General features: G+C 40.5%; 2 protein-coding genes across 3 annotated transcripts; both read right to left on the reverse strand.

The window, feature by feature from the left end:
* Nucleotides 1-6,324: 6,324 nt before the first annotated feature.
* Nucleotides 6,325-16,914, reverse strand: Topors (TOP1 binding arginine/serine rich protein, E3 ubiquitin ligase). The gene is made up of 3 exons (XM_051187533.1): nucleotides 16,776-16,914; nucleotides 15,410-15,607; nucleotides 6,325-9,834 (listed from the first exon to the last, which is right to left on the reverse strand). The coding sequence occupies exons 1-3, from the start codon at nucleotides 16,776-16,778 to the stop codon at nucleotides 6,898-6,900; spliced, it is 3,138 nt and encodes a 1,045-aa protein (XP_051043490.1). The 5' UTR covers nucleotides 16,779-16,914; the 3' UTR covers nucleotides 6,325-6,897.
* A 671-nt stretch (nucleotides 16,915-17,585) lies between these two features.
* On the reverse strand, nucleotides 17,586-26,644 carry Ndufb6 (NADH:ubiquinone oxidoreductase subunit B6). 2 transcript variants are annotated; one of them, XM_051187534.1, is made up of 4 exons: nucleotides 26,384-26,642; nucleotides 24,245-24,337; nucleotides 18,524-18,568; nucleotides 17,586-17,761 (listed from the first exon to the last, which is right to left on the reverse strand). In XM_051187534.1, exons 1-4 carry the CDS (start codon nucleotides 26,561-26,563, stop codon nucleotides 17,693-17,695), a joined length of 387 nt encoding a protein of 128 aa, XP_051043491.1. In that variant the 5' UTR covers nucleotides 26,564-26,642; the 3' UTR covers nucleotides 17,586-17,692. The 2 variants fall into 2 exon arrangements, with proteins under 2 accessions (XP_051043491.1, XP_051043492.1); XM_051187535.1 differs by lacking the exon at nucleotides 24,245-24,337 and having other exon boundaries at nucleotides 26,384-26,644.
* Between the last annotated feature and the right edge of the window lie 215 nt (nucleotides 26,645-26,859).

Below are 26,859 nucleotides of genomic sequence, written 5' to 3' on the forward strand. Positions count from 1 at the left end.
CTTACATGGTCCCTTGGTATCTTCCCCATACAAAGGCATCTCAGAGACAAAAACTACAGTGAATCTTTCATGTACAATCAATCTCCGGGCCCTCACTAAGTGCCTTTAAGACAGGGTTTCTCTGTGTAGCCCTGGCTGTCCTAGAACTTGTTCTGTAGACCAGGCTGGCCTCCAACTCAGAGAGATCAGCCTGCCTCTGTCTCTTGAGTGATGGGATTAAAAGTGTGTGTCATCACTGCCTGGCAAGTATCTCCTTTTTGAGATTTCCCCTCAGAATCCAGTCACCCTGGAAGCTCCATAATACATTTTATAAAACAATAATTATAGCTGTCTCCTTAGAGTCTAGCTTCCATCTAGCCTAAGGCTTGCTCTCATAAGAAAAGCCAAAGAAACTATTCTTATACAGTGAAAGTTCCCATCTTTCAAAGGTTCGATTCTGTCCTATTTCTTTTGGGTTTTTGTCTGAGCCTTTATGTAGACGTTCTATTTTGTACACTTATGTATGCTATGCAAACTCCTGTGCTACTGCCTAAGATTTTGAGTTGGTTTTGGACATACTAGCCTTGAGCTAATGATTCTCCTGATTCAGCCTCCCCACCTCTGAAATTACAGGCATATGTTATCACTCCTGGTTTAGGCTTGGGAATTTTTGTCTTAAATACTCAAGATAGGGTGTGTCTATACAGCCCGGATTAGCCTAGAATTTCTCACATAGTTGAAACCAGCTTTTAACTCCTGATCTTCCTGTTTCTACTTCATAAGTGCTGCGATTACAAGATATGCCACTAGATTAGGTCCTAAGTATAGGCATTTAACTGAGAAAAAACAAGATCAAGAATTGCTTTCAAAAGATAAAGGTGTAGCTGAACATGGTGGCACATATATTTAGCTTCCAGACTTGGGAGGCAGAAACAGGGATATTGAGTCTGAGCTTCAGATCAGCCAGGCTACACAGACTGTCTCAAAACAAAAGAGTAAGGATACACTTTTGTTTTAGGCTCCCATTGGGGAACCCTGTATCCTTGAATGGTGATGGATTTATTAAGCCACAGCTGTAATCAGATTCCTAGGTAAAACATAACCAAAGCCAAAGAAGAGGTGCCCCAGGATGGTAAGAAGAAATATTGAAATCTTGGACCCTCTATTTGCCTGGGCATTACTCCTCAACATATTTACAGAGTGAGTACACATCAAAGCACTTCAAGACCAGGAGTTACATGCAACTGAAAGATTTTAAGCAAGGGTGACATAGCAAAATGGCATATTTAAAAGAGCTCTCTGGCTCCTGTCTGGAATAAGTAGACCAGTCTGGAAATGATTTGGTAAGGTGAGGGCATAGGAAAGACAGTAACAGTAGAGAAACAGTTGTGGAGGAAGGAAGACTGAGTGACTGGTAGTGTACAAGAAGAAAAGACATGTGGGAAGTATGTTGTGAGCATCTGGCTTAGGAATGACAGTATCCTGAGAGACAAGAGACTTCAAGCTTCCCACATTCTGGTGTGGGAGATGGACAGAAAACGATCCATATAAACACAGAGAAGAAACAACACAGGTTGATGCGCTGGGATGCAATGGGGGTTATATTTATTAGATGCTTTAGAGAAGAAACAACACAGGTTGATGCGCTGGGATGTAATGGAGGTTATATTTATTAGACGCTTTGGTCAGAAAAAGACCTTATGAAGGCAGGAAGTGAGTGTTGTAAGTGAAGAACGTTCTCCCCACAATGAACAGAAAGTGCAAAGACTCTTAAGGCAGAAGTACATGAGCGCCACCACGCCCGACTCCCAACACTCTTACCTTTGCATCCTTCCTACAGAACGAACTTGCTCTAGTCCACTAAAATTGCTGTCACTGACTTCTTTAGGTAAACTGGATGGTGTAATAATCTAATTGGCCATATCGATTCTAACCTCAACCTACTATTAGCAATGGGGAGATCTTTCAACACAAAACATGATGACTCCTTTGCTTAGAATTCTTCCCTCCTAAAGAAGTCTGATCTTTCTTTTGTGCCCAATACTCAGATACCAACTTTGCAGCCTCAGCAAATCCTATCACTTCATACACCAACTCCTCTTAAATTGTGTATTGCCTCAGCAACCTCCTGTGTTCATTTGTGTCACTGCACAGATAGTTTTTTTCAAATTGTAAACCACTTCCCTTACCACCATCTTGTACTCCTTGAAGTGATGTTTCACCATTCAGACACAAACCACAGGCTGCCTTATCTTTTTAGCATTTCCTGTGGCCTGCCAACATACTGCTTATTGTGTTTTAACTCCGAGAGCCATCTGAACCCTTTCCTGCATCCCTTACCATTTTAAGGTGAGGGTCACTTTTTTCCCTGTTTGCATGTTGTGCTCGTGTATTCAATCATGACCTACACTAGGCGTCATTATTTTACACTTTTTAAAATGAATTTTTATGTGTATGAGAGGTTGCACTTATGTATGCCCTGGAGGAGGCCTCCTCGGACTGGGTCCCCTGGAACTGGAGTTGTATTTGGTTATGCACTACCGTGTAGGTGCTGGGAACTCAAATAAGATCCTCTGCAAGAACAGAAGTGCTCTCAAACTGCACAACCATTTCCAGAATCCCTCTTCCCTTTTTTGGAAACCCTTTCTCGAAAAACAAACAAACAAAAGAAAAAAGAAAAAGCTATCATTTTGTATACCATATACATATTGTATATTAATAAAAATTTCAAAAGCAGGAAAAAAAGCAAATATATGTGCACATATACAAAGTAAAGATGGAAACAAGAGTGATAATACATTTGCAGATTGCTAGTTAAGAAAGAGTCCTATAATCCTCCTGCAAATAACTTGGCAATATGAATCAAAACCATAAAAAACGCATAAAAACTTTTATCCTCAACTGGAACCAATATGGATATAATACATTAAAGGAGAGAGTGTTTGCAGTCTCACACTTATGAGACTGACTGGATGGCTGGAGCTGAGGAATTAAGACACTGACCTTAGCAACATAGTTGGACTCTGTATTATAGCTGGGGAAAAGCTGCACACATAAAAGTATTTGTACCCTAACTGGAATGGAAAGGAAATCAAAATGCTCAACTGAAAAGGACAGGACACTGAGTTACAATATACTACATGTTCTTTAAAAAATTTATACTTGATGCACTGCAACTAACAATTAACCAGGAAAACAAACAAACAAAAATCAATGTTAAAATAGGATCGTACTCTAGTGAAAACTGCAAAACATGCACCTAAGAAGCCACACTACAAATACATACACTATTACAATGACAGGATTTCATGGTTAACTTGCCAACTTCTGGCAATAAAATCATTACTTGAATCATAAACTGTAAAAAACAGTATTGTATGTACATCGTCTTAAGCATTTGTGTACTTTAGTGTAACAATACAGCAGTATATACAGCCATAGTGAGCCTTTCAGGCTGATGAGGCACTTTTATAACTAATTACCGGCAACTGTTTGAGCCTACTGGTACCAGGTAAAAAATGGAAGTTACAAACACACTTAAAGGTCAGCCAGAAAGTCCAGTTCTCAAATGAAGAAAAATACCACAAATGAAGTTTCTGGTGGTGCAAGGAGCAGTAAGGGATTGTGGAAGGTAGAGTAAAATGAGGTAAGATGAATGCTGAAGACAAATTTGGAGCCTAGCCTCAGATTTCTAAGCCACTTTGCCACTCAGGATTTTCATCTTATTATGGCCTGTCTAAAACATCATAATAGGAAACTTCTGAAGTATTTTAAGTAGGTAAATGGAAACTTAAAACTTCATTTTTTTTTTTTTTTTTTTTTTTTTTTTGCATGATATCTTAAGAATGGGGGTGGGGGTTATGAGCTTTAGCGAACAAGAGGATAGGAGGCGGATTACAAATCAGAAATGCTGACTGGCTAGACCAGATACAACAGAAATCTTAGAGAAGAAAGCTGGTGACTAATGAAGAGAGCTCAAGAAAATAAATGCCTGGGGCACTTAGGCTTTCAAACATAACTACTCTATAACCCCCAACAAATGGAAGAGTCTCCCCCCCCCCAAAAAAAAAACAAAATTAAAAACACAAAAACAGCCAGATAGTTTCAGTCCAAAATTCTATCAGACTTTCAAAGAGTTAATGCCAATACTCCTCAAATTATTCCACAAAATAGAAACAGAAGGAAATTTTATGAGGTCACAATTACCCTGGTATCCAAATCACATTAAGACTCAACAAAAAGAGAGTGACAGACTGACTTCCCTTCTCAGTAAAATATTGTGCAAACCAAATCCAAGAAAACATCCAAGATCATCCACCATGATCAATAGGCTTCATGCCAGTAATGCAAGGATAATTCAACACATAAAACTATAAATGTAATCTACTATATAAAACCGAAAGACAAAGACCACATGATCATCTCAGATGCAGAAAACAACTTTGACAAAACTTAACACACCTTCATGGTAAAGCACTTGAAGATTTACGGATATAAGGGACATACTTAGGGTGTGTGAAACATAAGAAAGGCAATTTACTGCAAGTCAATAGACAACATCAAATTAAATGGAGAAACTCAAAGCAATGCCACTAAAATCAGAAACAAGGCTGCCCATTTTCTTCATACCTATTCAATATAGTACTTGAATACTTAGCTAGAGCAGTAAGACAACTGAAGATCAAGGGGGTACAAATTGAGAAGAAAGAAGTATTGTTATTTGCAGGTGATATGATAGTATACATAAGTGATCCCACCATGGAACTCTTACAGCTGCTAAACATTTTCAGCACAGTAGCTGGATACACGATTGCCTCACAGAAATCCTATATACAAATGACAGGTCAGATACACTGCACCTGACAAAAAAGAAAGTGGGGAATAGTCTTCACTCATTTTCACAGGAAAGTAAATTCCTGAACATAACACAAATTGTGCAGGCACTAAATCAACAAAACTGAAAAGCTCTGTTAAGACAAAGGACACCATCAGCCCTATATAGGACCCAGAGCTGATGCTGCATGCACAGGGCTTGAGCATGGTCCTTTGTGTATATATTATGGCTTCCAGTTTACTGTTTATATAGAATTCCCAGTGTACAAATGAGGTTTATACTGTGCCTCCTCTTGAGCTCTTTTGTTTTGTTCAATTCTGATTTTTTAGATTTTGTTTTATCTCTTTTACTATTATCCCTTAGAAAGCTGGGGATTTTTTTGTTTTTTTTTCTTTTTTCAAGATTTATGTATGTATAGTGTTCTGCCTCCATGCCAGAAGAGGGCACCAGATCTCGCCATATCTCATTATTATAGATGGTTGAGAGCTACCATATGGGTGCTGGAAGTTGAAACCAGGTCCTCTGGAAGAACAGTCAGTGCTCTTAACCCCTGGGCCATCTTTCCAGCCCAACTGTTTGCTTTCTAATGAGACAGAAGGGGAGTGGATTCAGATGGGAGGGGAGGAAATGGGAGAAGGGAAAGCAATCAAAAACACCAAACCCTACAAAGCTTCTTGCAATTACAAATCCCATTCCTCACTCGTCTTTCCACTATTTCTCAGTGTGATTTCAAACTGTTAACATCAACCTTAGAGCCCTAAAATTTGGGGATTTTTTTTAAACCGAAGTTGATTCTACACTTTCAGCAACCCTGCTCTAACATGCTAAGCCCCAGTCCTAATTTCAGATACTATTGCTGTCAACTTAATTTCTGGATTCTAACTCAACTATTACCCCCAATCTTATATTGTATCTCCATTATATATCCATATATGTTTACATAATAAAATACAATTACATACACATATGTATCTTATCTGTATACAAAATTGTAGCTTCTCCTCAGAGAATTTACTAAAGTTTGTAATGTTGTATTTACATAATTGTTTAGCTAAACAATCTGAAAAAATCCTTGAGGGTAAGGAGTCTCCCTGCCTTGCTCTCCCACTAAAACCCAGTAGACTTGCCAAGCAGCAAGGTTTCCAATTTCCACTAAAGAATGAACACAGGTAAACAAGGAAAATTGAGGTCCAAATTTGAATTATGTTCAATCTCTGCTGTTTACTGAAAATCCTTTTATTGGGTTAGATATAAAGCCATATTATTTTCCCTAAAGATTAAAAATCAAGAGAAACTTGGTGTGAAAAACTGTAAAGGAAAGTTAGGCCAAGGCTTGTGTCTGTAATAAGCAAAATGCTCCAAAGCCATTTTCAAGAAAATATAATACTCCCCGTGAGTTAAAGACCTGAATCACCCACTGAAACTGGGACCTGTAAATGCTTACCCTGTTTTTAAGACTTTGGCTCTAGCAAACTTTAAAGAAAGCAATGTTGCACAGGAAAATATCTGAGTTCTTTTACAATGTACTATTTTATTGTCTTTTGTTGAATACACATTTGTTTTACTGCCAGTCCAGATAAACAGGTATATAAACAAAAAATACTAAATTCTGCTTTTGGCAGATATCAAGATAACCTGTGCAGATTAAAATGACGTATTTCAGCCCAAGAAATGGTTTTGAATCATACAAATTTTTTTTATGAAAAATAACTGTCCAAAAGCATTCTCCCAGCTTATAACACATTTTCAGAATAACTCTTGAAAAAAAAATTCAAAAATACTACCATAAAAATATGTCAATACCATATGGCTTTATGAAATAACTTCTAAATTTTTTAATTTTTATTTAAAAAGATTCCCAAGTTTTAAATAAACTGCTAGCAACATTTTTCTTTCACTTAAAAGTGCATATATCTGGGACATACATAACTTTTTGAACAAATAATTTTACAAATTAACACACACACACAAACACTTAAAATATTTTGAGGCCAAGTTTTTCCAACAAAAGTCACCCAGACTGCAGTAGATGACTTTTCCCCTCATTTTCTACACTGAATTATCAATGAGATGCTTTGGCAGTTTTAAGACATATCACAGTCTGTACCAAGAGACACTGACAATGATGAGGTCCGTGGAGATGGCAATGGTCCTGATGGCTCAGTCTGAATAGATGTATTACTGGACTGGCTCTCCAAATCCGAGGCAAAGGTGCTTTCTTCTCTTACATCAAGAGTTTTTTCAACTGAGACTGCTGGTGGTACACTGTTAGCCACAGTTCGGCTGGTATTCAAGTCATCAGTAAGTGCAGTAATATCACATTCTTTGTCCAAGACACCAAGCTCATCTTCTATTGTGACAACGTCTTTAGTTTCAAATGCTTCCAAGGAAGGAGTCAAAACTTCACTGTGTACAGGCTGTGGAAGATTACTATTGCTATACTCCATACCTGCCTTTACCTCAGAGTCCTTGTCACTATCACTGTCGATGGTTATAACAACTGGGGAACGTAAAGTATTATTATCTCCATGGTGTTTCTTATGCTTCTTCTTATGTTTCTTCTTTTTCTTTTTATGGTGTTTAGTTGTGTCAGTAGTTTTTCCTTCATAAACTATCTCTACACTTAGGCTCCGTGTCCTCCTTTTCCTTTTCTTGTGTTTTGTCTCTCTGTCTGATGATCGGCTATCTGAAAAGCTATCACTCTCATTTTTATAATTTCCATCCAGTTTTGATGATTTTTGGTAATGACTGTCCTTCCCTTTAGTAGCACAATCACGAAATGGTTGAGCCACTTCATTAGTGCTTTCCAAATGCCGGGTTTTGTACTTTCGTTTCCCCCCGGGCTTCTCATTTCTCACCCGGTCAGGCCCAGTAGATGCAGTCCTTGACCTATTACTAGACAGGCTTCTTGATCTGTGCCTCTCATAGTAGTAATATTTCCTTTCACTGTGATTCTTCTTCCTGGCATTTGTTCTTTCAGAAAAAGACTGAATTCTGAATTCTGGACTTGAAGATTGTCTAGAATAATGGGACCTTGAAAGAGTCCTCTTCTTATATGATGATTCATAACCATCCCTGTCTTTGTTTCTGCTATAATAAGTGTATTCCCACTTATATTTGCTTCCGTAATTATTTCTCAAATAATAGCGATCTCGATTTCTGCTTCGTGATCTTTTGCCATGATCACTGCTACGAGATCTTGATCTACTGGTGCTCCCACTACTCAGAGAAAGTGTCTGGCTTCTTCTTGACCAGCTGCTGTCTCTAGTTCTTGATCTTTTTTTGTCCCTCCTTGCTCTAGGTCTGCTGCTACTTTCCCTACTTCTGGATCGTTTATTCTTCATTCTTTTCTTCCCATGATGCTTCCTATGATTTCTCTGATCATGTCCACTTCTACTCTGGGAACGGGAATCTGAACTTCTCGATCTTCCCCTCTTCCTGTGTCGATGGTTGTATGGGGAGCATACTCTGTCTCCTCTCGTAGATGAACTGTCCCTGGGAGTTGATGACGATGTAGATCGTTTCTCTTCTTTCTTTGATTTTATTCTTGTCTCAGAATCACAATGGCTTTTACTCACTTGCTCATCCTTTCCAAGAACAGAACGTGGAGATGAGCACTGACAAACATCACTGTCATCAGAGCTGTAAGACTGCTCTTGTTCCTGTGACTTCACTGTGTCCACCTTCTCATAAGAGCCCAACTCTTCAGAGTCAGAAGACAGTTCAACAAGTTCTGGGGTCCTTTCAGCCAGTGGTTTAACAAACCCAACAATGACACAATTATCTGATGATGAATCACTGTCATTATTCAGGTCGTCATTGGTCTGCACTCCCTGTATCTGAGAGGTGGCTCCTGTGGGGACAAGTTCCTCATCTGAACTGTCTGAAGAATTTAAAAGGGAAGACATACCAACATGCACTTGTTCTGAGCTTGAGTAAGATGGTCCAGGAGTTTCGTCATCCCATGGTGCCTGCCTAACAGTGGATACATTCACATCCACCTCCTGAGTCTCAGTCTCATCTGGTGATATTGTTATGACTGAAGAATCAGAATGGCTCCCTTCTTCAGATGAAGGAGGACAATCATAATTAGCATGCTGGTCAAAAGCTGCCATGTTGAAGGGAGATCGAGCAAAACTGATAAATTCGTGTATAAAATGCTCAGTTCGATTAAGCAAAAATGGTCTCAAGTCAGACACAAATGCCTGACTCTCCAAATCATAGCGAGTTACGTTACTCATAATGATGTGCTGAACAATATTGACTAAAGACCCATGGGCTCCAAAAAGAACCGTAAGCTCACGTTTCAACCAAGGGACTAATCTATGAAGGCAAGCTGGGTTCCTACGGAAGAACTCAGCTGAAATATCCCTGTAGCGGCCACCATCTTCAATGCTTCTAACTCGAACACCAGCTCGATAAAGAGTTCGTCTAAAATTAATGATATCTTGTTCTTGAATTTTCCGCAAAGATCTTTCATCTGCAGTAGTTGTACCCCTTAATGCCATTTGTCTCATAAATTGAGGTATTTCAACATCTCGAGGTCTTGCTGAAGAAATGCCTAACCCTTCAAACAGTACTCCACTGTCTGGTGGGGTAGTTGTTCTTCTATTTATGGTAGCACTAGCTGTGTAAAGAGAAGTATTCCGTTCTCTTGTCATAGTTGTGCGGTAGCGAAATCTTCGAACCTCAGGAGCAGGAGTAAAAGAACCATTATATGAAGAAGACCTTAGGACATATTCCTTGAAGTCATCTTCAGCCCTCACAGAATGGAAAATAGAATCAAAGGGCTGTTTACATAATGGACATTCAGCTTTGTTTTTTGACCACTCTTGCACACAGCGAAAACAGAACTTATGTAGGCATCGATCTAAGTAAGACACATTATCAAATCTATCCAAGCATATAGGACACTTAGAATCTGGAGATGCATCAGCTGGTACTGTCTGTTGCAATTTGCTAGTACCAGCTTTAGGTGAAAAGTTGTCCGTTTTAAATTCCTTAGTAGCGGAGGCCATTATCTGTAAAAGGGAAAGAAATATATCAGTAACTCAATAAAATGGTAACTGAACAAAAAAGGATTTTGTTCATACTTAGGCAAAAATGAATGGCTTAACATAAAAAGGCAATACATAGTAAAAGCATTAACAACATAGCAATTAAAGCACAAGCTCCAAGATCACATTTCCTAGGATAAAATCCTTTCCTGTACTCTCAAGTATTACTTCTGTACTTTAATGTCACCTGTCCCAGTACACATAGTAATTTCTTAGATACATATTTGAAACCAACACAGAAACACAAAAGCAAACACATACCCATGTTCCCCATTCAGACTTAGTAAGTTACATTTTCAGTGATCCTGTTATTTCTGATGCTATGGTCATTATGTTTCTTTCTAGACCTTACATTAAAAAAAGGCTTCTTGTCCTCAAGTGTTATTTTCATGTATAGTTTTGTATTATATATATATATATACACACACACACCCCCTAATACCATGGTCTAACTATCATATGTGCCTCTAATACCATAGTTTAATTACTTATTAACAGTCTGACTACTAGGTATTTACATATCCAAAATATCTATGAAATAATTTATGTGTACTCAATTTGTTTTATAGGATACAACACATGACAAAGTCCACCTGTTTAAGCCAATGCTATAGCTTTCGGTGAAAGCTTCATTCATTAAAAAATGGTCTTTCAGTCTAATAGCAATGGAAGGTAGCATGTGGCTCCAAGAGCTGAGTTAATGTTAGCTGTAGTGATATCAATAGGACAGCTTATGTCTAAGTATTTCTTTTTCTTTTTGAGACAGGGTTTCCCTGTGTAGCCCTGGCTATCCTGAAACTAATTCTGTAGACCAGGCTGGCCTTGAACTCACAGGAATTCACCCGCCTCTGCCTCCCAAGTGCTGGGAGTAAAGGCACAAATGAGCCATTACCAACCAGCATTTATTTTTTTGTTTTTAAAATTTTTATTTAAATTAAAAAGAACCTTATTTTATATATACCAATCCCAGTTCCCTCTCCCTCAGTCCTCCCATTTCCAATCCCACCCCACATCTTTTTTATTTAAAAAAATTTTTTTAATGTATTCAGTATTTTGCCTGCTGGCCAGAAGAGGGCACCAGATCTTATTATAGATGGTTGTGAGCCATCATGTGGTTGCTGGGAATTGAACTCTGAACCTCTTAACCACTGAGCCATATCTCCAACTCCCCAACAGGCATTTTTAAGTATTTCTAAGAACCAGTCATAGCTTCTTTTGCTGCTGTCTTGGTTTGGTTGAGGCTGGGACTTATTATGTAGTTCACACTGGACTCCAAATGTGTAATGCTCCTATTGTTGTTTCCTGAATTCTACGACTGTCAGTGCAGGCCACCAGACCTTTTTGCTGAATCTAAAAGTGAAACCACAAGGTATATTATATATTTGATGTCTCTTTTCTTACTGTCTGCACTCCCATCATGAGACTGTTAATGGTCAGTTTTCTTTACATATAACCTATCAGGTTGTAGCTTACAAAATCAGTTTGTTGGAGCTGAAATCAAATATCCATTGATTTTAGCCCTCTCATTCATAAATCCCTTTTACACTCCATTTTATACTAACCATCTTGTACATATTTTTAAAATCCCCTCCTTTAAATTTCTCTGAGCTGTGTGGTGGTACACACCTTTAACCCCAGCACTTGGGAGGCAGAGGCAGACAGATCTTTGTGAGTTTGAGATCAGCCTGGTCTACAAGAGCTAGTTCCAAGGACAGCCTTCAAAGCCAGAGAAACCCTGACTCGAAAAACCAAAAAATAAAATAAATTTCTCTGGGCCTATAGAAAACTCCATCACCACTCAAATGCTAAATTGACTGAATAATAGAATTATCACTTCCTAAATAATCAACTAATTGGTCCAAGAAGGGAAAAACAACAACAAATTTACCAAAGGCACTTAAAAAACTATTGCAGAAATACAAGTATTCCACCAGATTTTCCAACTTAAACATGTTCACTTCAAGCATTTTGAATTTCTCAGAACAATACCTTAAAAGGAAGCCAATTAGCTGGGCAGTGATAGCAAAGGCTTTTAGTCCCAGCATTTGGGAGGCAGAGGCAGTCCGATCTCTGTGAGTTCGAGACTAGCCTAGTCTACAGCGTGAGTGCCAGGATAGGCAGACTCCAAAGCTACACAGAGAAACCCTGCCTCAAAAGAAAAAAAAAAAAAAAAAAGGAAAAGAAATCACAAACCAGCATCATTTAAAGGATACTAGACTGTAAATTTCAAACATCAATGAAGTATACTTTATGAAAAATGAAATCTTAAATCTTTCCTAATTTTGAGAAACATGTTACTTTGACAACATCGGAATAAAGAATGACCAAAAGGTAAAAAGAACAATTAGATTTTTTTCTTGTGTTTCCATACAATATATTTAGCTATACAATACAATGCTAGTTAGAAACATAAACTAGCAATGTAATGATAATATAATCAAGAGATTACTTGTTCAAAAATCAGAACTAAATACTAAAATTGCCAACTACAAATGAAGAATAATTTAGCAATTTATTTCTTGGTACTTACTCAAAAGAAACTACTAAACACACCAAACAAAACTCTTAAGTCACAGATAAGTTACTAATATCTCAAATTTGTAATTGAAATGTTCATCAACTGACAGATTAACAAAATGTGGTTTGGTAACTACCAACATGGCCAAACCCAGGCTGGGGAAGTCACTGGCTCAAGGCGAGAACCTGATGGTTTTGCTAAAGCTTCTCTCTCAATCTTGGTCAGAGCTAGTTTTTGTAATGCAGAGACTTTTTACTGGTCAAAGCACTGAGAATAAGCAACTATGAGTGCCTGACAACTCATAGGAGCTATGGTCACCTGTACAAGTTTCAAGCCATTTAAAAATTACAGCACAGGGCTAGGGAGATGTCCCTTTGGAAAGGACCCAGGCTGAGTTCTCATATGAACATGGCGGCTCACGATCACCTATAATTCCAGTCCCAGAGAATCAAACTCTGTGTGTGTGTGTGTGTGTGTGTGTGTGTGTGTGTGTGTGTGTGTGTGTGTACACATCAATATACCCATACAGCAAATATGCATATAGGCAGCACTGACTGGATCCAGGGGGTTTTATATATATATATATATATATATATATATATATATATATATATATAGATATAGATATGTACACAAGATTACTTAGCAATAAAAAAGTAACAAAGTACTGACTACAACAACATAACATTCTAATAAATGAAAAACAAAACACGAAAAACCACATATTATGTGGTACTATGCATACAAATGACCAAAACAGTCCAGTCTATAAAGAAGGATGACTTGAGCTTGTAATGAGATTTCTTTCTGGGAAGATGAAAATGTTCCATAAATTAGAACTGGATGATAACTACACACCTAAGTAAATACATTAACAACCTTATTGGGATAGCTAGGAAATAGGCTGAGATGGGAGACTTGCACAAGGGGTCCTTATTTCGGTGGCAAATATGGAACCATTTATATTTTGTATTTCAAGTTCTAGAAGAAGCCTCATTAATGTCCCTCTACCCTAGTAACCTAATTTAGGACTGACTACCAGTTAGTTCCTCCAGAGAAAATTAACCAGCTCTGCTCCTACTTCCTGAACAGCCAAAACCAAAACAAAGTCTATTACTTTAGGATGCACTGAACCTTTCCTTTCCTAAATCTTCAAATCCACAGATTTTAACAAAGATACAAACCCTTTATACCATAATTCAAGGGACATTTCAGATAGCAGGGTCAAACATACCCAGGGAAAATAGGTGGAGACAAAATCAGAACTGAAATCCAATGAAAGCTAGACTGGAAAAGTGCATGAATTTCAGGTTCCTCCTTTCTATGAAAGTTATCTTCTATACTATACTATAATTTAGTATTCCTTAAATTATTACTGGACAGAGAATTTAACCATCTGGCTGTACTTTAGTGATGTTAACTCTAATGCAGCATCAGTCAATACTAAGAATTTTTAGGGTGGTGGGAGTAGGGAAGAACTATGTAGCCCTGTCTGGCCTGCAAAATCAGATCTGCCTGCCTATGCCTCAAGTGTTGAGGTTAAAGGTGTGTGACATCACATCTAGTTGGAATCACCATTTCTTAGGTTGATTCCCCAGAGTCCAAGGTGGGACAAAGTTTTCTCTCAAATATTCTCAATTCTAAAATGGAATACCAGCAGTTATTTGAATGAGGACAAAAAACGTTGTTCAAAGGGATATAATTCATGTAAATAGGAGCTTAGCACAGTGCTTGATGAATAGTAAGAATTCAACATAGTAGCCTAAGTTATGGAAAAGTTTGATTTTGAGGGTGATCATCACTTGGCCAGGAGCTGGTGGCGCATGCCTTTAATCCCAGCATTTGGGAGGCAGATGGACCTCTGAGTTCAAACCCAGCCTGGTCTACAGATCGAATTCCAAGACAGACTCCAAAACAATACAGAGAAATCCTGTCTGGAAAAAACAAACAAAAAAAGCAATCATCACCAATAACTGATAGGTTTCTAAAGATCGTCCATAGTAACTAAAGAACAAGAATTATATACCTAATGTATCTAATGCAAAGTGGTTAACAACATTCACTAGTAGATGTAGATAAATTGAAACAATGGCTGCTAAAGGTTATCTGGGTTCTACTTGTCTGAGTAGTTTAATCAATTCTAAAAGTTATAGGACATAAATGACCAAATTTAATTTTTCTTTTGAGGGGTGGTTTCAAGGCAGGGCTTCTCTGTGTACCTCTTGTGGTCCTGTAACTTACTCTGTAGGCTATGCTGGCTTCAAACTCAGGGATTAGTTTGCCTATCTCCCAAGTGCTGGGATTGAAGTAATAAAAAGAATTCATCAGAACTAGGCACCCTGGAACACCCTGCAATCCCAGCACACTGGGAGATGAAGGCAAGAGTAGTTAGAAAATCAAGGTCATCCTGTGCTACATAAGGAATTCCAGACCCGCCTCTGCCTCCTGAAAGCTGGGATTAAAGTTAGCCACTGACACCCAGCTCTCGGTTTCTTAATCTAAAAACTTACCCACCAAAATTGCTTCCCAATTTCCATCTTAAATCCCTTTTATGTCTTCACTGTCCCTCTCCAGGCTACAAATCAGAATTAGCAGCCCAGAAGGAAAGCTTCACTAACTAGATGTGTGATGAAGTCCCAAGACACACAAACCCTGCCCACACGTGTAACACTGCACAACTCCGCTAGTGTTAGTGGCTTCCTTGCCCTGAAAACAGCTAGCAAGGATGGAAAGACAGCCACACGGATGTACGTTACATAACAACGATCAACTGAAATAAATGCTACTCCCATGTCACAGACAGGGTCCGGGGGCTGGGGACCTGCCAAGGTCACACTTCTGCAGGGACACACAGCTCTTTCCAGTACTCAGTCAAGCTCGCGCTCCTCGGGTGGCGCCGTGGGACACTCCCCTCCTTCGCCCACCGCCACCGATCCACAGGTGTCCCGGTGTCGTCGCGACCTTCGGAGGCCCGGGCAGCGGCAGGCCCAGCCCGTAGCCTTTTGTTTCCACCCGACTCACCTCCGAGGGCGCGGCGGCAGGCCCGGCCGGGCCGCTAGAGGCCAGCTCCCGTCGGCTCAGTAAGCTTGGCCGGTGGCGGCAAGATCCGCGAAGGCGTACCCGGCGGCTTCGGCGCCTCCCCTCTTCCGCAGGCGCCAGAGGGGGCGCTTCACCCTCCTCGCGAGACAGCGGGGACCCCGGCGGCGGCGGCTGCGACCCCTATGACGTAGAACGCTCATCACCATAGGCAGTTTGGGGGCGGAGAGAAGGCGAGGCCCACCCCCTCCCGCCCGCCCGCGCAGCCAGACAGGCCCCACCCCCACGCCCCGGCGCGTGCGCCGTGGAAGGAACCCGCAGGGGGCGGGGCCCAGGGCAGCCGCCAGACCCTGCCCAGCCCCCACGGCGGGGGGCGCCTGTCTTTGGGGAGGAAAGGCAAACTCATCACTGTCAAATATGCGAATAAACCGAGACCTCGCCAACTTCGACGACTCCCTATAATTCTCTCTAGTATAACATGGATTGGGCCGAGTCCCACAGAGCCCTCGTCCTCATGTCTTTTTTAGCTGGGATGGACACCAGGCGTCGAGCCCTTGCCCAGCCATTACCTTTCTCCCAGCGGCCTGTCTCCCCTTCCCACTCCCCAAAATCCAGACTAAAACTGCCTGACACATCCGCGCCCAAAGCCGCGCAGTCCAGGCTCTGCCAGCCAGGCCTCCACTGTGAACACCGCCAGCATCCTCAGGCCCAGCTGCTCGCCTGCCAAACTGCCCTTCTTGGTACTTAGTATTTCATACTTGCTGAGGTCCTAAACTCAATTAAACGTCCCGTCTACACTTGTTGACTGGCAGATCCACCATGCGGGTAGCATATTTTTTAAAATGCCACATATTTAAAAATATTTAAAGCAATAAGCGACAGCATTTTTACTAGACGTTTTTGATGAATGGCCGAATTAACAGTTTCTAACGATTCCTTAGTTACACAAGGAGTGGATTTTGTTCAAACATTAACATATAAACGTTTATCCACATCTTGTGGAAACCGATGTGGGACGGCAACTTTAATTCTTCCAGCGTGACTATTTTCAAATACGTTTACATGCACACGATGGCACACTATTTTGCCTTAATACAGCACTTCGACGGGAGGAAAAAAAGAGAGTCGAGAAATGTCCATCTAAGCGCAAAAAACAAGCGCAATTTTAACATTTTTCTCTTTTATTTCCTCCGCTGCCTGAAAGGCGGGCTAGGCCCGGATCACGTGACGCTCTGCAACTCCGGGCGGAAGCGCGCCTGGAACCGCAGAAAGATGGCTGCTGCAGCGGGGTGGACGGCTCCCGGGAGCCGGCTCTAGGGCCCGCGCCACCCCGTCCCTCCTGCTCCCTTACCATGAGGCCAGTGAGTCGCCGCACCCTGGACTGGATTTACTCCGCGGTAGGTAGCGGGGGCGATGGAACTCCCAGGCGCCGCACCCTATGGCCCGCGAGGCAAAGGCCGACTGTTTGCTTGCAGCTCGGAACTCTAAAACCTAGTCCTAAATTGAGCGTTTACGCCCTGCCCTCGGCTCCGCCTCTTCCTGGAGGACACGCTTTTCCGCCTCTGACGTCAGGGCTGCCGCTCCACTGGCCTGGAGTCTGCCTCTGAGTGTCTGACAGTCTGCTCACACCTGTAGCTGGTAAACTGGCCTGAGCAGGCAAAGTACCTAGCTCATTGGTTTTTCTTTTTGCCTTCCTTCCCCTCTTTTAGTTGCTACTTGTGATCGTCTTGCTCTCCTGGGGATTCGTCATCTATGCATCAACTGTAGCTGCACGACGACAGCTACAGAAAGCGTTTCCAGACAAATTCTTCGAAATGAATGAACTTTGGTAATTCCCAGCAAACACTGTTCTTTTCCTCAGATGGCACCTATGTAGACTTAAAAGTAAAATTCACAACACAGAATTGTGTGTGGTCTTTTGTGATAATCGTTGGCATGCTAATTTTTCAGATAGCTCAAACAGCCCCTTTGTATCAGGTCACAGATTTTCATTCTAGTCCATCAACCACTCATTAACCTCATGCCACATCAGTGTGTAAACAAATCTATCCTGTGACTAAAACGTGTTTTGCATTGTTTATCGAAACGTACAGGGAAAAAGCAGCTGATAGCTTTTTAGAATTTGTCTTTTTACTGTCAGTCTCAAGAAATACAACAACACTCTGAGAATAAGCTTTATTAGTTATTTTTACAGGAAACAGATTCAGTAAATACGCACTACATGAAAACTTTTGCTGTTACACAAGTCTTTTATGTTTTAAGTGCTCTTTAATGATGTTGATCAGGAAAATCTTTCATTGGTGGAATGACTTCTCCAGTCTCCAGAATTGTATCACCCTAGAAAAACAAGTAAATGTTTAATAGATTGTAAAATATTTCAACATCTATTTAACACAATAAATTACTGTAAACATATTTTACATTTTGCTAACTCAAATTAAGCCAGACATAGTAGTGCACACACATTTAATTCTAGCACTCTAAAAGAAGAGGCAGGTGGATCTTTGTAAGTTTGAAGCCAGGCTAGTCTGTACAGCAAGTTCCAGAATACACAAGACTACATAGAGAGGCCCTATCTCAAACAAACAAACAAACCTTCAAAATTATTTTCCATTTTACTTTGAACATTTCAATTTGGGGGCTGGAAAGATGGTTCAGTGGTAGAAACTCACTATATAGCACTAGCTATCCTGAAATGCACTATGTAGACCAAGCTGGCCTCCAACTTACAGAGATCCTCCAGACACAGCACAGGAGTGCAGGGATTAAAGGTGTGTATAAGCACACCCATCTTAATTTAAATTTGAATTAACGAAAGGTATAGTTTCAAGCTTATGCTATAGTCCTTTTCCCATGAAAAGCTGGGAGTTCCTTCTGCTCTAGAGAAGTCAAGGTCATAAAACAAAGGTTGAGAAATACAATGTCCATTCCTTATTTTCAAATTCAGTTGCTATTCTCCTTTTTCCTCCTACAATAATACACAAACACACTTAAGCTGACAGTAAGAAAGGATCATTTTATTCTAATGAGCTTGACAATCATTTGTAGAATGGAAGGGGGAATAATGTACAATCGAAAACCTGGAGTTTTCAGACTTACTGGGAATATTCTGGGCTTCGTGGCAACGATGGCATATGGTTTCGTCTGCAATAAAAATAATTCTGTATAAATTACAGTAGAATCACTTGTGAAAATGTTAGCTTGTATCCCCAATTTTTACTTAATCCCCTAATTTTCCTAGAACTCTGGGCCCATGTAACTGTTAATTCAACATACCTACTTATGTCAATACGCATCTCAAAGTTAACCACATTCACAATTTAACTTCCCCTAGCCCCACAACTGCTCCTCCTCATGTTCCCTATCTTAGCTAATGGTATTCCCTCAGTGCTAAAAGTCAGAAGCTGTAACTCCTCAGCAGACACTACTGGAACCACCTTGCTCAATACCTTGTATCTAACTGATTTGCCCCAGCTAACAGTACCTCCTTTGCCCATGCTCTTGACATTTTGCCAGGACTGCTCCTACAGCAACCACTAGCCAGTCCGTTTCAACTCATGCCCCCAACAACACAGGTAGCACGACCCTTTCAGCATGGCTCACATCTTAGCTTACAATTTCATATTAAGGAAAAAAAGATGGAATCCTTGCTGTGCCCTCTAAAACCCTCCATGATTTCACCGCTATTTGACTTTCTATACTCTCTCCCTTATTGTACCTTAGTCACAGTGAGTCCCTAGCTATTCGTCAAATCAATAAAGCCTGTTTGTGTCCCAAGACTTTAGTGCTCATTGATTCCATTAACTGAAATACACTCTTCCTGGGTATCTGCTTGTCCCCTCACCTCATTCCAGTTAGGTATCTTTTAGTATCACTTCTACAGAAAGGCCCAATTAAAACAGCAGCTCCCTGTTATTCTCTATTCCTTTACCCTGCTCAATTCCACTTCTAGAGAACTGATCACCTCCTATAACCATATATGCCTCTTATTCCAAGATAAGAACAAGTATTTCACTAGGCAGGGACACAATTTGCTGTGTATATGGCTACATCTCTATTTTCGGTGCTTTGCATATAAAAGGTTCTTATTATATAAATGTAGAACAAATAAACTCATAAAGTATGTATGTCTGTCTGCACAAGATATCACACCAAAATATTTAAAAGATAATTTGCATGATATAAGACAAGGGTACCAAGATTGTTAGAGAAACTTAGATTATGATACAAAGAAAACAAAATGTCTTTATTATATGAACTGTGGCCAGGGCCAGGGAGGTGACTCTGGGGAAAGCATACAGACCTTGCGACTAGAGTTCCATCTCTAGAACCCACGTGAAGATAAAAGGTGAAAAACCAACTCCATAAAATTGTCCCTTGATCCCCACAAGCATTATGGGGCAGCTGTACCCCTACCCACACAATAACAATACATATTTATATTTTTTATCCTAAAAAAGAACTGCTGCCAAAGAAGACACTAAATGTCTTCAGAAAAATGATGAATTCAGTTAATGAAACAAATGTTACTATAATAAAGCTGCAGAATTTACCTAAACTGAGAAGAATAAGAGATAAGTGGCCCCAGATCCCACAAAACATAAAATGTTGAAATATGACCACTAAGCTAAGCATATGCCCTCAGCAGACGCTATCGGAACCACTAAGCTAAGAAAGCATGAATCCCTCAGAGAAGTAACCATATTAATGTCTCTTTTTGTCAACCCAGTACTGTAGCTTATTAAATATACTTCTGCTAGAGAGCAAATGTCTTCAATCCTAAGACAAATTGGCCACAGAAATGATAAGGAAACTACAATCAATATAAATAGGTAAATGTCAACTTTTAAAAGTTGGGACAGGCCCTGCTTCACATGACCTGTCAGATCTACATGACCCCAACTGGATGGCATTCCCCTACATATGGAATTGGGATGGGGGGGGATGGGAGGGGAGGGTGGTTAGAGTGCATGTGAGAGGGTAAAAGGGAGGGAAAGAGGGAAGGAGGAAGGGAGGGAGGGAGGGAGAGGGAACTGGGATCGACATGTAAAATAATAAATTAAATTAAAAAGAAAATGCTTTGACTCCAAAATTTAAGTTCAAGGACAAGTTACTGGGGAAAAGGATTTCTATTTTTGTTTCCACAGAAAATGAAAAGATGTGGATTCCTTTGAGACTAATGTGGTTTGATCACGCCAGACCACCTGAAAGAGAGTACCAGGTGATCCTACATTCAAAACAGCTGGACAAAGCAGCCTTACAGACTACAGCCAGGATTTCTGAATCTTCTTTGAATCCCCCATGACAGCGCCCCTTGCCAGCAGGAAGTAGTTTGGAAAGAACGACGCCCAAATTCCCAAATATTGTCTATAAATGTTTGTTTTCATTTAAATGGACTTGGTTATATAAAATAAATAAAAAAAATATAAAAGTTGGGACAGGACTGGAGAGATGGTTTAGATGTTGAAAGCACATACTACTGTTGCAGAGGACCAGAGTTCAGTTCCCAGCACCCAAATTGCTTGGCTCAGAGTTGCCTCTAACTCCAGTTCCAGGGAGATAACTCCTCTGGCTTCCATGGGCATCTGTACTTATGTGTACATATCACATATACACAGACAGGCAGGCAGGCATATATGCACATGCACACACAAATGGAAAATCTATCTTTAAAAATTTAACTTAGGGTGGGTAGGGGAGGGAAGTGGATCTGGGAAGAGTTGGGAAAGAGATGAATATAATCAAAACATTATAGTTGTATGAAACTCTCATACAAACCCCAAAGAACCTAGGTAACAAAGAGAGACATACATGGATCCACCTAGGAAGGAGAAAAAAACAAGATCTCCCAAGTAAGTTGGGAGCATGGGGGTGGGAGTGGGCAGAGGAGAGGGTGGAACAGAGAAGGGAGGAGGGAGAAGGAATAGGGCAAAATGTATACCTCAATAAAAGCAAGAGAAAATGGTAACTAAAAAAAAAAAAAAAAAAAAAAAAAAAAAAGTTGGGATGGTCCATATTCTATTGTCAGAGAAATTATAATATAAAAGAATCTGGCTACTTCTAACAATAGGCTCAGGATTATAATGAAATGTATAATGAACACACTTCTGATTTTAAAGTTGAAAAAAACCTACTCCTTAGAGTAGAGGCATCAATATACCATACAAATACCTAAAACTAAGATTGAAAAAATAAAAATTTATAAATGTGTTTAAAGTGCTTAAGAGATTGTGTTTACACTTGTAAGTGGAATTGCCTTAAGAGTTCAAATTCGATTAGTTCCAAGGTGGTAAGGACAGAATAAGCTCGTTTGTATTTTATCAGAGGCATGGCCATTTAAGCAAGATAAAAGTACACTTTAAAAGATAAAGCTAACAAACTAAATTCCCAGGCAATATTTTGACCACTTCTGTACAATAGCTGCTTTCAGATGTTTCCAACCTTCCTGCCAGAAGGCAGGCAGTCTTCTTCTCTAGAGGTCACCATGCTAAAACAGGGAGGAAATAAGTAAGAAATAAATAAGTGACAGGAAGAGGTCCATGGAGTTGCGCATGGCTTTCAAGTCCATCAGTACAGAAATGTAAACCATTCTCTGAACCTTAGAGATATAAACTGTTAGTCCATTTTATTGTTGCAGAAGGGCTTTTGGCTGGTTTCTGAAATGAAAACAACCCAATTCAAATCCCTACGAGTCCATACTAACGTTACTGCGGACACATCAGACAGGCCATGACAACCTGGAGCTTTCAGGGACTATTATGGACATGGAAGCATGTAATTTCAAATCACTTTGCTTTTTTTCCCCCAACTTCTAATGCATACACCAAACTGCAAAAGCCTCCAGCTGATTTGCCTGGCACAGAACTTTGCTTCCTTTGGTCTGTGTTAGATTTTTTTTTTACATTTCCTTCACAACCATTATGTCATTTTCCCATTTAACAGTGGAAATTTCAGCTGGGTGTGGAAGCTCATGGATGTCATCAGGTGAAAGTGAGGAGAACCACAGTTCAAGGCTAGCTTGCAACGTATGAGATGTAGTTTCAATGCATGCACATTGAAGAGTTCCCACAGTTTGTTACATGTACAGCTCACCTCTTCTCCCTAGATTGGAAACTTTCTCTAATCTGGTCTCAGCTTATTGGATCAATAGAGAGAGATATCTCCTCAGGCTGAGGACTTATGATCACGCTCATCACTGACTTTTTGTCTTTCCTTCTAACTGGCATAACTTGTCCCCTCCACACTCTTCTAACAAAATACATATTCCTGGATGTCCAAGACTTACTTTTCTATATTCTTTCTATAACAAAAAGAGGGCATACTAGGTACTCCATTCTGGTTGCTCAAAAGATATAATGTGGGCCAGGAAGATAGCTCAAAGGGCAAAAAAGACCACATGGTAGAAGTGGAGAACCCAGGTCCTTCTAGCTGTGTTCTGACATTCTCCAACTTCACAATCTTACTTTCAAAGGATGCAAGCCACTAATCTCGCTCCACTGGACATTCCCTCCAATAGGGCTTGTTTTATGACTCCTGGTAACTGAATTCAGATGATGAACGTTGGGCAGCAATACCACAAACCTGGGGCAGCTTTCTTCTTGCTGCTTCTGTCAAGCAGCACAGTTTCAGTTGTCTCATGGCTACAATACTGAGATGCTGCCTGCTAGAGTGTAACTGAGGACAGCACTGTTCCCAGGTCTTCTCAATGCAGATTAGTGAACATGTATACAAGTGCACATTCACACACATGGTTCTCTATCTATGAATGCACAGTAATAACTATGAATTCATACTAATACTTCCAATTCTAACTCCATTTCCCCAAAGTGATCAAAGTGATCTCCCTTTTCATTTTCATGGAAATAACCCTTTCTACCTGTGTACTTACTGGTTCAAGCTCCTCACAAATCTGTCACCATCACCAATCACCACCCATTTCCAAGTTTAGCCTTCACACCTTATTTGGGCTCTGATGTCTTTTTTTTTTTTTTTTTTGGTTTTTCGAGACAGGGTTTCTCTGTGGTTTTGGAGGCTGTCCTGGAACTTGCTCTTGTACATCAGGCTGGTCTCGAACTCAGAGATCCACCTGCCTTCTGCCTCCCGAGTGTGCCACCACATTCTTACATTCTGCTACCCTACACCAGGCTGCTGTCACTAAGACTTCCCAAATAGGCATGCTCAGCCTACTCTTAACAACTCTCACTGAACACAATAATGCTCTATTTACACTATTTGAATTCCAACAGTCAACACAGTCATCATCACTGGTCCTTCTTCCATGACGTCCCGGGAACTATATGCCCTTCTCCTACTGTCTACAGTCCAACACCATATCCAACCATACCGTTATCCCTTGTCTTTAAAATATGGCAAGGGGCTCCATGTAAGATCTTTCCGTGAAAATGTTAGTATTTTTGGTCACCCTAGATTCTAAAGAAAGAAAATTATGAAAATCAGGCAAAAACAAAGGAAAGGAAAATGAAACAATGACAAAACCTGTTTTGAATGATATGCCATACCTGACCCGCTAAAAAGTTAGCAGAAATCATCTTCCCACCTCCTGCCCAGGACTCTAGCTTTAGACACTCTGACTACTTCAACTTATAAACCAATGTACATAATCTTTAGAATTTTAAGTTTTGAAACTATTGTATATAAGAGTACTTAAGTTCCATTAAACCTTTTACCCCAAAGAATCCAAAGAACTTCAAATCAACTTAAAGTGGCATATTATTTCCTGAGTATAGCATAGCCACAGGAAATTACTGTAAGGTATTAAAAAAATTTTTTTTGAAAAGCACACATTTAGCACATACTTACAGCTAGATGATATTTGACATAATAGTGAATAAACCAGAGAGGGATAAGTATATGAGAAACGGCAAAGAGACTGGACCGGTATGTCTTAAAGACCTGTGGGGGGAAAACACAGCACACAAAATAAACAAATATGCTCTTTTAAATGTTTCATTTCTTAGATTTATTTACTTTATGTGTGTTAGTGTTGTGTCTGCATGTGTGCATGCATGCATGTATGCATGTGTGCCACGAGTGTGCCTGGTGCTCTTAGAGATCAGACAGAAGAACGCACTGGATTCCCTGCAACTACAGTTGCAGACAAGTTTTCAGCCACCATGTGGGTGCTGGGAAGCAAAACTGGGTCCTCGGCAAGAGCCAAGTGGTCTTAAGTACTCTCCATCTCACCCATCCCTCATTTTTACTTTCCATTAATTTATTTTGAGACAGGGTTCCTCTCTTTAGCAATGGCTAACCTTACTCAACCATGTAGCCCAGCCTGGCCTTGAATACACAGCAGTCCTTACTCAACCTCTGGAGTTGCTGTGATTACCAGCATGTGCTAATTACTATGCCTAGCATGAGATACCTCATTTTTCAGTGTGTGCAGAACAAAAAGAAAAACAAAACCACCAACAAGAGTGTGATAATTACTTTACAAACTTCTAAATGGAATGTATTTCCTGACAGATTGGTGCTAACCTACTTACTCCAATATTTTCACTACCTCTGGGACTTTGGGACATCCATAGACTCCAGAGCAAACAAGGCTTAGGATGAATTACATTTTGCAAGACTTCGAGACAAGGTTTAAGATAAATAACATTCTGCAAGATAGAAGGCATTCATGTTCAAGAAAAAAAAGCAAGGTTTCTTACTAAAGTATTCTAAACTCACTGAAATCTCTCCTGGCACACCTTTTTAAAAGGGAAAGTCAACAGACAAAAAAAAAAAAAAAAAAAAAAAAAAAAAAAGGTGGGGGAAGCATATCTATGGCATCTAATTTGACTAAAAAAAATACCCTTTCAGAAGAAAAACAACCTAGAATTTATGAATTATAGCAGATGATTATAGAAGAAAAAAAATCAACCATTCAAAGCAAGGTAAGACAAAAAATCAACAAATGATTCCTTCCTTAAATCACTGGCTAAAAGTTATCAACTTGCCACCAGGTAATGCCAGATACACAAGAAGGAAGAGACAGCTTGAATTAGCGTTGAATTTCACTACCTTAAGTATGTGATACCCTTTTAGACTAATTTCTGTTGCACTACATTTTGTAGCACAGTAAGATAGTAGATCATATGTGGATTTCAACATGAATTCCTTGGAGTGACCAGGAGCAAATCCTTCAATTATTTCTTTAATGTTTCTCTTTCCTCGCAATTAAAATGAGAATTGGAAACCCTTTTTTACCACTTAGGAATAAAGAAATTAGTAATGCATACAAAAACCTCAGCAGAATACTAGGTTCGAAGACAGCATGAACCCACTGTTATTATTATTATTGGAAGTCATTGAAAGCAATTACTCATCACGGGTATGACTTAATTAACAGACCCCAGGAACCCTTAAAATAAAAATTATTCCTACATTGGATGATTTTTCTGCCTGGCAAAGTCGAGGAATGCAACTTAAAAGCACATAAAACCGTGCTCAAAGTACATAGTGAGGCATAGAAAGGGGAGTTTTGGAGTCTGACAAAGCATTCCAAATAGAACCCAGTCTGTCTGTACTACACCAGTTAGCCCTCTAGCAGTTGAATACAGTGTTAGCCGGTCTCTATCACCTCAACCTCACAAAACGCGTACGTGTTAAAATCACAGCCTATGAACATCAGTGAATTCTGGCCTGTTACTTACTCTGAGGGAAGGTATCTACAATCCAAAGAACTACATGAGCTAAAAACCTAGTATCTGACTTCTCAGTACACCTGACAGCCAAACAGGATCACCCCCTCCCCAAACCAACCCATTCTCGATCCCAACCCAGGACTCCGGTGATGTGTCAGTCTCTGCAAAACCTGAGACCCCGGACTGTCTCTGAGGGCTCTCCCCAGCACAAACAGGGTCGGGCCTTGATGGGACTGAGAGGAGCGAGGTGGGAGGGTGGCTGGGCTGCGACCCGGCGTGCGAACTGGGACGTGTGTGGCTCATCACTCACCATGTTCTTCCACGGGGCCCCGTCCCGCAGAAAGTTATTCCAGAACGCCTCCAGGGGCCACATCTTGCGCGGTGGCAACACGGGCTCCCGAGGGCTCAGCTCCTGGTCCTTCAGCCATTGCCTTCTCAGCACCCGCAGCTGCTGCAGCCGCAGCTTCTCATCCGGTGTGTACCCCGTCATGTCGCCGGGGAGCCTGCCGTAGAGACACGGAGTGCACCTGAACGCGGGCCGACCACTTACTAACGTTCCCGCTCCTCAAAGCGACCTTGAAGGCCCCTGGGAGCGGCGCGATGCGATGGCGTCACACAAAAACCACGGTGGGAGGGTGGGACTGTACTCCTTTGCGGAAGTCAGGATCTGCTCATGCGCAAAAGCCCTTTCACCGACCCTGGTTCTTAAAATTCCGGTTTAAGAGCAAGCTCGGGCAGGTCCCTTAGTTATTAATTAAATGGAACCGGGAAGGGGGCGGAGGAGGG

The sequence above is a fragment of the Phodopus roborovskii genome, unplaced genomic scaffold (assembly GCF_943737965.1).
Source record: "Phodopus roborovskii unplaced genomic scaffold, PHOROB, whole genome shotgun sequence".
Classification (NCBI taxonomy): domain Eukaryota; kingdom Metazoa; phylum Chordata; class Mammalia; order Rodentia; family Cricetidae; genus Phodopus; species Phodopus roborovskii.

Excerpts from the sequence above, each read along its gene's own strand:
- Topors (XM_051187533.1), bottom strand. Across the intron at positions 9,835-15,409 it reads CTGCCGCCGCGCCCTCGGAG|ATAATGGCCTCCGCTACTAA; the intron begins GTGAGTCGGGTG and ends TCCCTTTTACAG.
- Ndufb6 (XM_051187534.1), bottom strand. The coding sequence starts at position 26,563 with ATGACGGGGTACACACCGGATGAGAAGCTGCGGCTGCAGCAGCTGCGG. Across the intron at positions 24,338-26,383 it reads GGGCCCCGTGGAAGAACATG|GTCTTTAAGACATACCGGTC; the intron begins GTGAGTGATGAG and ends TTCCCCCCACAG. Across the intron at positions 18,569-24,244 it reads ATGTCAAATATCATCTAGCT|ACGAAACCATATGCCATCGT; the intron begins GTAAGTATGTGC and ends TTTTTATTGCAG.